At 43.6% G+C, this 12,022-nt stretch overlaps 1 protein-coding gene across 1 annotated transcript in view; it reads left to right on the top strand.

The window, feature by feature from the left end:
* FBP2 (fructose-bisphosphatase 2) overlaps nucleotides 1-12,022 on the top strand; it is a 32,521-nt gene that overhangs the window by 8,969 nt on the left and 11,530 nt on the right. The window contains exon 4 of the mRNA XM_004777379.3: nucleotides 11,145-11,285. Within this exon, the coding sequence (XP_004777436.1) occupies nucleotides 11,145-11,285 (141 nt within the window). The remainder of the gene's footprint in view (nucleotides 1-11,144; nucleotides 11,286-12,022) is intronic.

Raw genomic sequence — 12,022 nt, 5'->3', positions numbered from 1 at the left:
ACTAAGGTGATGTTTTGAGGTCAAGCAAAAATGAACCTGGTGAATAAAGGAGCTTTGCTTCTCCCTTTAAGGTACAGCTTAGAGATAAAAATAAAGGGATGGATGGTGTGATCTTCATGAGATTCCAAAAAAAGGTACCAGGTGTACATTTGAGGTGGTTTTAAGCGTTGACTTTTTCATTATGGCTAATACTATGGACTACAGATCGTGAGTTGGCCACATTCTGCCCACCTGTAAGCACCGAGCCCATGGCTCAGCCCTTGCCTCAGCCTGTGAAGCAGGTGCACTTACTGCTGTCACTTTCCTACTGGTGAACAAACTGAAGCACAGAGAGAATCACCAGTCAGGACCCGGCAGGTCAGGGGTTCAAACGGGCTCTCCAGCTGCATCAGGCTCTTCATAGCTTCTCACGCCCCTCCAGCTTCACTGAGATACAGTTGACATATAACACTGTATTAGAATCGGTGAACAACATAGTGATTTGAGATCTGTATGTATATATGTCCATATACATACAGATACATATATACATACATATACACAAAATAAATATGTATTTTTTCTGGTCATGAGAACTTTTATGATCCACTCTCATAGCAACTTTCAAATATGCAATCAGTATTGTTAACTATCGTGACCATGCTGTACGTTACATCTTTAGGATTTAGCATCGAAAAACCGGAAGTTTGTATCTTTTAGTTACCTTCAGCCTTCTGCCCCTCACCATTCTGCCTCTGCCTCTGGAAACTACCAGTGTTTCTAGAAAAAAAGCCACAGGAGAATATCTTCATGCTTTTGGGGAAGGTAAATATTTCTTAAACAAGAGATAGAGAGCAATCGCCATGAAAGAAAAGGCTAATGAACTGTACTTCATTAAAATTAAGAACTTTCATTCATCAGAAGACAAAATTAAGAGAGTGAAAAGGTAATCACAGACTGGCAGAAAAGATTTTCAAGACATAATTCCAAAAAGAGACCTCTCGGCAGAATAAGTAAAGAACTTCTACAAATGAATTAAATATGCCATTATCTCATCAAAGTGCTGGGCAAAGATTAGAACAGGCACTTCACTGAAGAGAGTTTTTCCACAGCTGGTTAATAATAAGCACAAGAGAGATACTTGACATCATTGGTCATCAGGAAAATGAACATTAAAACAGTGAGACATCATTCACCGCACAAGAATGGCTAAAATGAAAAGTGCGTACCAAGTGTTGATGAAGAAACTGGGAATTGTACGTTGTTGGTGGGAGCAAAAATAGCACAAACACTTTAGAAAGTTGGGATGGCACCTGCTGATGATTAACATAGAGTCATACATTATGGTCCAACAAATCCACTCCTGGTACGCACCCAAGATGAGTGAGTGCTCGGGTCTGCCCAAAGACACGCGGTAAGTAATCTGTAATAGCCCCTGGTGGGCAAACAGAGCCAAACTGTGTATCAGCATTAGAATGGATAAATGAATTGTGATGCATTCATACAACAGAAAACTACATAGCAATGAAAAAGAACAGAACACTGACATGTGCAAAAACACAGATAAAATTACAAATACATAATGTGAAACAAGCCAGTTACAAAAGAACATATGCTTTAGGATTTCATTAAATGAAGTTCCAAAACAGGCAAAGGTGATTATCCTTTTGATATCTACATGATGAAAGGCAGGGTAGAGGTTACCTTTGGGGAAGGTGATTGTGATTGAGGAGGGTGCAAGAGTCTCTCTAGGTTATTAGAAATGTTCTGCAGTGGGGCACCTGGGTGGCTCAGTTGGTTAGGTGTCTGCCTTCGGCTCAGGTTATGATCCTAGTGTCCTGGAATCAGGCCCCAGGTCAAGCTCCCTGCTCCATGGGGAACCTGCTTCTCCCTCTCCCTCTGTCTGCTGCTCCCCCTGCTTGTGCATGCTCTTGCTTTCTCTATCAAATGGATAAATAAAATCTTAAAAAAAAAAAAAGGAATGTTCTGTAAATTGATTTTGGTAGTTGCATAAGTGTATATTACATGTATGTAAAAACTCACTGAACTATACAATTCAGATGTGTGTGCTTTGCTATGTGTAAGTTATACCTCAATAAAAAGAAACATGGTCCACTTTTCCATACGCTCTACCACCAAACAGAGTGAACCTTTGCAATTCCCATTAACTTTACTCGTAAGTGGCCATAGGGTGCATCCGTTCCTTTACATGTGACAGATTTAGATGTTTTATTGGGGTAGGAAGAAATAAAAAGATCAGAGAAAGGTAACACTAAATTGTTTGCCAACTACTCCGAGATTTCCTGAGGAGAGTGTCATTGCAATAGAGATGACTAATGTGAAGTAGATCTTTGAAGTCTCAAAGCCAGGAAAAAAATGAGTCTTTCTATTTTTCATGAGCTTAAATAAATTATAGATGGGTTAACAAATTTCATGGAGAAATAAAACATAGAAGACTATTTGTCTGGTTTTGTCTTGATGTAGGAGAAATCCTATCTAACCATAAAGATAGAGAAGAAAATAACTTGGACTGTAATGAATAATATATATACATATTTATTTATTTATTTATAAAAATTTTATTTATTTATTTGAGAGAGAGAGGGTGCATGAGCAGTGGGGGGGGGGAGAGGGAGAGGGAGAATCAGGCTCCCGCTAAGCAGGGAACCCAATGTGGGACTTAATCCCAGGATGCTGGGATCATGACCTGAGCCAAAGGCAGATGCTTAACTGATTGAGCCACCCAGATGCCCGAATAGTTTTAATGATCAAAATATTGCACTGCAAAAGAAAAGGACACTATAAGTAAAATTAAAAGACAGATAGCACGAGGAAAATAGATTTAACACGTATAAGGCATTACTATCTCTCATATGTAAAAAGGTATTAAAATAATCAACACAAAGACAATTACGCTAGGAGAAAAATACACATACATGAAAGGGCAACTTACAAAATAAGAAATAAAAATGGCCAAGAATCCTATGAAGTTTACATTGTTAACTATTAAAAAATGGAAATTAAACAAAAGAAATATAATTTTTTTTAGCCTTCGAATTGACCAAGTTGAAAAGATAGTGTTCTCTTATAGTCATCAGATTGGATTAAAGCAAATGCTTTGGGTTGTCTGGATGGCCCGTCAATTAAGTATCTGACTTTTTTTTTTTTTTTAAGATTTTAAAATTTTATTTATTTGACAGAGAGAGAGAGAGAGAGAGATCACAAGTAGGCAGAGAGGCAGGGGACTGGGGTAGGGGAGGCAGGCTCCCTGCTGAGCAGAGAGGCTGATGTGGGCCTCGATCCCAGGACTCTGAGATTAAGACCTGAGCCGAAGGCAGAGGCTTAACTCACTGAACCACCCAGGTACCCCAAGTATCTGACTCTTTTTTTTTTTTTTAAAGATTTTATTTATTTATTTGACAGGCAGAGATCACAAGTAGGCAGAGAGGCAGGCAGAGAGAGGAGGAAGCAGGCTCCCCGCTGAGCAGAGAGCCCGATGCGGGGCTCGATCCCAGGACCCTGGGATCATGACCTGAGCCGAAGGCAGAGGCTTTAACCCGCTGAGCCACCCAGGCGCCCCAGTATCTGACTCTTGATTTTGGCTCGAGTCATAAGTGCTGAGCGTGGAGCTTGCTAAAGATTCTGTCTCTCCCTCTTTCTCTTCCTCTCCTCCAGCCCCAACACAATCCCACTGGTGCATGTGCATGTGTTCTCTTTCTCTCTCTCTAAAACAAAACAAAACAAAACAAAACAAAACAAAACAAAACAAAAAAACAAATACTTCTATCACTGATCGTAAAGTTGCAAGTTAATGCAACCTTTTTGAGGGGCAACTCTTCAATATGTATTAACAGTCTTTTACCCAATAGTTTCATTATTTGGAATTTCTCTTCTAAGAATAATCAGAGAAACACACATTTTTAAAATTTATTTTTAATTTTTGAATTTTTAGGAAAACACATATTTGTGTACTAGATTGTTCATCTCAAAGTTGTTTTGGTATTTTAAAAAATGAGGAGAAATCAAAAGAAAAATAAAGGAATACTGTAAACACCTGCACACACATAAATCTGACAGCTCAGATGAAATGGAGCAATCCTTCAAAAATCACATTCTGTTAAGAGAATGAACACAAGCTACAGCATGAGAGAAGATATTTGCAAACCAGTCTGACAAAGGACTCCTTTTTAGAACATAAAAGTGCTCTTAAAACTCAATAGTAAAAAATCTCTGAACAATCCAATTAGAACACGAGACGTGAAGAGACATATCACCAAGCAGGTGAAAATGAGTCTTTTGGCAAATAAGCACATAAAAAGATGTTCAACATCACTAGCCATTAGGGAAATGTGAAGTGGGACCATGATGAGACATCCCTACACATCCAATACAACCCATAAAGTATAAAATAGTGACAATACCAAATGTTGGAAGGATGCAGAGAAATGATGTCCCTCATGTGTTGTTAGTGGAAATGTAAGTGACACTGCCACTTGGGAAAAATTTGGCAGTTTCTTCATTTATCCCAGAGAAATGAAGACTTATGTCCACATACAAACCTGCATATGATTGTTCGTGACAGCTTTATTTCTAATCACCCACAACTGGAAATAACCCAAACATCCTACCATAGGTGAGTGGTTGAACAATGATACATCTCTACCATGAAGAAACATTCAGCAATAAAATGGAATAAACTATCCATACATGTAACAACTTGGGTGGATCTCAAGGGTATCATGCTGAGTGAAAAAAGGTAATTTCAAAAGTTCACAAAATGTATGATCCTATTTATGTAACCTTCTCTAAAAGACATATTTGCACAGGGGCACCTGGGTGGCTCAGTCTGTTGAGCATCCAGCCCTCCGTTTTGGCTCAGGTAGTGATCTCATGCGTTGTGGGATCAACTCCTGCATCTGGCTTGTGCTCAGCAGGGAGTCTGCTTGAAAGATTCTCTCCCTCTGTCCCACCCCCTCCCCCTTCCCCCATGCTCCCTCTCTCTCTAATAATAAATAAACAAATCTTAAAAAAAAATACATACTTGTACAGTTGGAGAAAGATCAGTGGCTGCCAGGGGTTAGGGATGGTGGGGTGAGGAGGTTGGGTGTGACCGTAAAGGAGTAGCATGAGGGAGATTTCTCCACCTGGTGGGATAGTTCTGTATCTTTATGTGGTGTCTACACATGTAATAAAATGGCAAAGAGCGACACACGGACTTAATACCAATGTCAGTTTCCCAGTTTTGATATTGTACCATAGTAAAATGTATGTCATGAAACTACTGAGGGAAATTGGGTGAAAGGTACTGGGGCTCTCTGTACTATCTACACAACTTCCTGTGAATCTACCATTATTTTAAAACAAAGTTTAAAAAATTTCAGGGAAAAAAAAATCTAAATTTTAAATAAGAGGTTGATTAAATTTAGAAATGCCTATGCAATTGCCTGCCCAGCCTGCTCCTGAAAAAGTATGTATGCATACTTTAAAAATATATTTTATATTTATATATATTTTACATATATGTACATATACATGCGTACATGCACATGTGTATATGTACATATATGTACATATATGATATATATGCATGTGTATAAACTTGCGTGTGTATTTGTGTGTGTCTCTCAACGGAGTGCAATAGCCATGGGCCAGATCGCCCCTAGTGGTAGGAAAACAGGCATGAACAAGACAGTCAGAGAAGCGGCATGGGTCCGGATGGGGCCAGGGTGGAGTTGGGGGACCAGGCAAGAGGTGAAGGTCACTTGGGGCGAGGTGGAGGTGGTGAGGAGGGAGCGAGGGCCGTGGCGCTGAGAAGGGAGGTGCCAGGAGCGCCCGGTCTTAGTGCCTTGAGAGGAAGGCGTGGGTGAGGGCAAGGAGGGTGGCCAGCGAAAGGGAGGGCCGGGGACTCTTGGGTTTCTACTGAGCAAATGACAGTGCCGTTTGCTGAGACAAGACATAATGACAGCAGAGCAGGGATTTGGGGGGTGCGATGGGACAGGCAAATTCCATCTTTTTTTTTTTTTTTTAAAGATTTTTAAATTTATTTGCCAGAGAGAGAGAGTGCACACGAGCAGGCAGAACGGCAGGCAGAGGCAGCAAGAGAAGCAGGCCCCCTGCTGAGCAAGGAGCCCGATGCAGAACTCGATCCCAGGACCCTGAGCCACCCAGGCGTCCCGGCAAATTCCATCTTGAGTTTGACGTATCTCCGGGATACCTGACTAGGGTTGTCTGGTGGGCAGTGACTCCGAGGCTGGGCTCTCAGGAATCATCGGTAGGTGCGTAGGGCTTTGAACTCTGGTTGTGGGTACGATTGCCAAGGAGTGTGTAGACTGAGAAGAGAGCTTTACTGATTAGGGTTCTAGCGTAAATGGCAGGAATGGATTAGGAAACGCTAAGGCAGGAATATGGCAGCTTCAGAGAAGGCTGGGACCAGAAAAGAGTCTCTTATCTTGCCTTCCTGCCACCTGGCCACTTTACTCCTTCCTCTCTCTGTGAATCAGGTTTTCTCTGGTTCTCTGGCTAATGGCAGAAGGAAAGTGCTGTCCCACAGCTCCCAGGCTGACAGGAACCAGGGTGTTCTAGCCCCAAGTCTGGATTTCTGGAGCAGACTCTGATTGGGCCAGGTTGAGTCAGACATTCATCCCAGCCCTCATTAAATTTGTCTCACAGCAACTCAGAGTACTTTTGGATAAGAAAGTGCATCTTATGGATAAGAAAGTGCATCTTGCACTGGTTATATACCCCGAGGGTGGGGAGGAATCAGGAGGAGCACCTACATTTAAGGGGTCAGAGGAATAGGAGGTGGCAAAAGCAAATAAGAAGGCACAGCTAGAGAGTTTGAAAGGCCATGAAAGGTTCCTGGATGCAATTCCAACATGGAGGAGAGATAGGGTCCCCACACTGCACCAAGCAATTCTCAGACACTGGCAGGTGTCCAAGAACTCAACTCTTTTCTGACACTATCTACCCAGAGATAGCATCAGATTCCAGGAGTGAAGGGCTCATTCTTACAAGGCAACCCCAGGCTATTATCTGTACTGTGTTCCTGACCGACCTGCTATAGATTGGAAGTCCTAATGACCGCCCTCTGCCTCATCCACCCCCTGGCCACTCAATCCAGATGCCAGTTGCAAGCCCTGTTGTTATGTGAGCTTCTGACCAACCGGCTAGAAATCAGAGGTTCCCAAGACCCTCTCCTCAGTTCTGATTAATTTGCTAGAGCAGCTCACAGAACTCAGAGAAAAAAAAGTTGCTAGATCACCAGTTTATTATTAAAGGATATAACTCAGGAAGAACCAGATGGAAGAAATGCCTAGGGGAGGGTATGGGGAAAGGGTGCAGTGTCCCTGCCCTCTCTAGGCACACCACTTTCCCTGAACCTCTGGGTGTTTACCAGTCCAGAAATTCTTCCAGCTCTGTCCTTTTCAGGTTTATGGAGACTCATTACATAGGCTTGACTGATGAGATCATTGGCCGCTGGCAGTAGATTCAGTCTCCATCCCTTACCACCTTTGCAGGGGGTGAGGTCGAAAGTTCCAATTTTCTAAAAATTACAGAGCTTGATTCTTCTGGCAACAAGCCAGCTTCCTTCCAGTGACGTCCAAAAGTCATTCATCAGCATGACAAAGACATTTTATCACTCTCAACACTTAGGGAAGTCTGAGGGTTTTGGAAACTGTGAGCCAGGAACTGTGGGTGAAAACGGAATATATAGGAGAAATGCATTTCGGTCATCTGAATGTGCAAATAGATATTTCTTATAAATCACAAAATTGGGAGTCGGAAAAGAGGGAAGCAGACAGATGGTCAGGAGAGACCCATATCAAGATGGAGACAGCAGGCAAGGGACCCGACATTGCCCAGAGGTAGAGTAAAGAGGACTGGACCTTGTGCTCCTGAGGTGGTAGATGGGTCATATCTGGGAGGCTGCAGTGGGGGCAGAAGACAGACAGCTAGGTAGACAGGCATTCTAGACTCACAGACCTAGATGAAGGCAGAGATAGGGCAATGGCTAGAGGGAAGCCTTGAGATCTAGAAAGTATTTTTATTATTTCTGTGGGCCTGAGGGTTCCACCTGTTATTAGAAGCAGTGAAGCCAGTGGGGAAGGAGTGGTTCCCTTCAAGCCCCAGCACAGAGCCCAGAGGGCCACGGAGAGGGTGCTGGGCTGTGTGGGGACTGCAAGACCCCAGCTCCTCTGGTCAGGGAGAAATCAGCAGGACAGAACTCTGGTTTCCTACACAGAAAATGTGGTCCTTCTGGTGGCCGAGTGAAGCTTCGATGGTGAAGACTAAAGATTTTAGTAAAAAAAAAAACAAAAACAAACAACTTCCACTTTTCTAAAGATTCTTGAGAGCTCATGCTTTAGAGCTTTGGTTCCCAAACTGGCATGCCCCAGAATCACCTGCAAGCTTTCCGGAGGCCCAGAGTTTCCGACTCCAAAGCCTGGTTGGGGGAGCGGTGGGGGGACTAGTATTTATACTTCTAACAAGATCACAGGGGATGCTGATACTGCTTGTCTTCTTTGAGAGTTTGCTCCAGGGCCTGGTTCTCAGAATGAATACATGGCCAGGAATTAGAAACAAGGGCAATTTATTGAACACATGAGAGAGTCAGGTGGAAATGTAATTAGTTGCAAGAAAAAAAGTTATTTGAAAGAATGTAAAATGGGAACATAAAGACTATTAAAAGGAAATTAGCTTTGGGATGCCTGGGTGGCTCAGTGGGTTAAAGCCTCTGCCTTTGGCTCAGGTCATGATCCCAGGGTCCTGGGACTGAGCCCTGCATCAGGCTCTCTGCTCAGCAGGGAGCCTGCCTCTCCTTATCTCTCTGCCTGCCTCTGCCTGCTTGCGATCTCTGTCTGTCAAATAAATAAAATCTTAAAAAAAAAGGAAATTAGGTGTTTTTTTTTTGTTTTTGTTTTTGTTTTTTGAGAGATAGAGACTGCACATGAAAGAGAGGGAGGGAGGGAGAATCTTAAGCAGGCTCTGTGCTCGTGCAGAGGATGATGTGGAGCTCGATCTCATGACCCTGAGATCATGACCTGAGCAGAAATCAAGAGTTGGCTCATATATACAATGGACTATTACTCAGCCATCAGAAGGAATGAACATCCACCATTTGCATCGACATGGATGGGACCGGAGGGGATTATGCTAAGTGAAATAAGTCAAGCAGAGAAAGACAATTATCATATGGTTTCACTCATATGTGACACATAAGGAATGGCATGGAAGATATTAGGGGAAGGGAGGGAAAACAGATGGGGAAAAATCAGAGGGGGATATAAACCGCGAGAGACTACGGACTCTGGGAAACAATCTGAGGCTTTCAGAGGGGAGAGGGATGGGGGATGGGGGACGTGGTAGCCCGGTGATGGGTATTAAGGAGGGCACGTGGAGTAATGAGCACTGAGTATTAAATGTGAACAGTGAATCATGGAACACTCCATCAAAAACTAATGATGTCCTAGATGGTGACTAACATAACATAGCATTAAAAAAAAAAAAAGGAACCAAGAGTAGGACACTTAACAGATTGAGCCACCCATATTCCGTGACAGTGTGGAGAAGGATGCTGGCTTAGCACTGGGACATGTGGGTCCATCCCAGCTGTGTCACTTAATTGTTTCAAAATGTGTGGGTACCTCCCCTGACCTCCATTCCTTCACTTTTAAATGAGGACTAGGGAGAGTCTCCATTGTTTCACAAAAGCATGAGGATGGGAAAGTACTTAGAAAAAGATAAAGCCCCAAATAAATATAAATTAACTATTTTACCCTGAAGAAGTTGTTCTTCAGGGGAGTCAATTAACACAACTGACAGATTTTTTCTTAAAAGATTTTATTTATTTATTTGACAGAGAGAGATCACAAGTAGGCAGAGAGGCAGGTAGAGAGAGAGGGGGGGGGGAAGCAGGCTCCCCCTGCAGAGCAGAGAGCCCGATGCGGGGCTCGATCCCAGAACCCTGAGGTCATGACCCGAGCCGAAGGCAGAGGCTTAACCCACTGAGCCACCCAGGTGCTCCGGCTGACAGATTTTAGATGTGTGTATAATATTCAGGCTCAATATTGTTGTTCTGGTTCCTAATGACATAATCATCAGTGTGTCTTCATAACTTCACCTCTACCACTTTGCAATTCTCTGGAATTTTCTGCTCAGTAGGGAATCTCCAGGCAGTATTTCTGGACTGGTCTTTTAGCCCAAATCCACTGGCATCTAGAGAGAACAGAGCATCTAATTAAACAGCAGAGGAAGCTGTGCTGGAAAATAGAGAGTGGGGTATAGAAGAGCCCAGAAGCAATGAGGCCAACCATTCGTATTTAACCCTTGCACACCGAGCACCATGCTCCTTGGGTATGACAGGCTCTGGGAAAGTGAGTTTGGAGCCTCAGCTTGTCACATTTGTCACAGCTATTTGCCATGGTCTGTGGAGCTGAATCCATCTGGGTCTTCTGATTTGAAGAGTTGATCGAAGTCTGCCCATTCGCCTCTCCTTCCAAGCTCCTGTCACATCTGCCGCCCACAGGGATGTTAGGGGCCAGGGCCAGTTCCAGTGCTAGTCCAGAATTCTCCCCCCATCCCTGAAGGCTTTGCTGTGAAGCCAGAACCCCAGATGAAGGTGAGGAAAGAGCAGGGCATGCCTCCTCTCCTTCCCACTCCCCAACTCAGCTCTCACAGCAGAGCCCAGCAGTGTGCTACTTGTTTTTCCAAAGTAATCAGGTGAGTTGTTCAAACATTCAGGCCTGAGTGTTGCATCTACATAATCCAGATGATAAAGATGTTTCCCTCCAAGGGCTCTTGAGCACATACAATGGGATAGGGCGCAAGATCAGAGCTTCATGACCTTGGTTTCTGTAACAGTTAAGGAGCCTGGCTTATAATTTTTAAGAGGGCCTGTGGTTTTAGCATTTTGGGGTGCTTTTTGGCAGGACGCAGATGGATGTGTTCAGAAACCAGCAAGGAGTCCAAGAATGGTCTCTGCAATTGCTTGGCTCGAACCATTTGTTACCATGGCAATGCATTCCCTCCAGATGCATTGGCCTCAGCTCAAAATTCTAAGGACTGCATTTCTTTCAGTGGTTCAAGGAGGTCTGAAGCCCAGGCCTCTGGTAGAGTGTTCTGTCCAGAGACGATAACACCCTATGTTTCTCTTTTCTCTTCCACAGACTTCAGAGGATGAGCCTTCTGAAAAGGATGCTCTGCAGCCAGGCCGAAATATCGTGGCTGCGGGCTATGCCCTCTATGGTAGTGCAACCTTGGTTGCTCTTTCCACTGGGCAAGGAGTGGACCTCTTCATGCTTGACCCAGTAGGTATCCAGTGTGTTCATATCAGTTCTGAGGACTCCCTGTGTCTCTGTGCTTTAATTCCAGTTGGCTGGGGTAATTTCATACTTAATACTTGCTTTTGGGACAAGGGAATCTGGTTGGGGAATCAACACCAACATCAATGAACATTAATGACCTGTGTCCACCCCCCCAGAGGGCTTTTGAAGGGTTCTGTGGGGTCTGTCATATCAGCCCAGCCTCTGCCCTTAAGGATTTTTCTAATCCAAAAATGCATTCAACCTCTTTGGCTTATGGAAATACAATCATTTTAAAAAGTCTAATGTTGCCAGTGTCTAGACAGAAACATGGATATTTTTAGAGTAGCATGTTCCAATAGAACTTTCTGTGACCCGGCATATGTTCTATTATCTGTGCTGTCCAATATGGCAGACACTAGCCTCTTGTGGCTACTGAACACTTGCAATGTGGTTAGTGTGACTAGAAACTTGGTTTCAAAACTTTGTCTTGGGGCACCTGGGTGGCTCAGTTGCTGAGCATCTGCCTCCGGTTCAGGTCATGATCCCAGGTCCTGGGATCAAGCCCCGCATCGGGCTCCCTGCTTGGCGGGAAACCTGCTTCTTCTCCCACTCCCCCTGCTTGTGATCCTCTCTTGCTGTTTCTGTCAAATAAATAAATAAAACCCTTAAAAAAAAAACCCAAATTTGTCTCATTTTAATTAAATTAAATTGCCACATGTGACTAGTGGCTACCCCATTGG

The sequence above is a fragment of the Mustela putorius genome, unplaced genomic scaffold (genome assembly GCF_011764305.1).
Source record: "Mustela putorius furo isolate JIRA1106 unplaced genomic scaffold, ASM1176430v1.1 tig00000876_pilon_pilon_pilon, whole genome shotgun sequence".
NCBI lineage: Eukaryota > Metazoa > Chordata > Mammalia > Carnivora > Mustelidae > Mustela > Mustela putorius.
The sequence above is the reverse complement of the archived record's forward strand: the minus strand, read 5'-3'. Positions and strand labels throughout refer to the sequence as shown.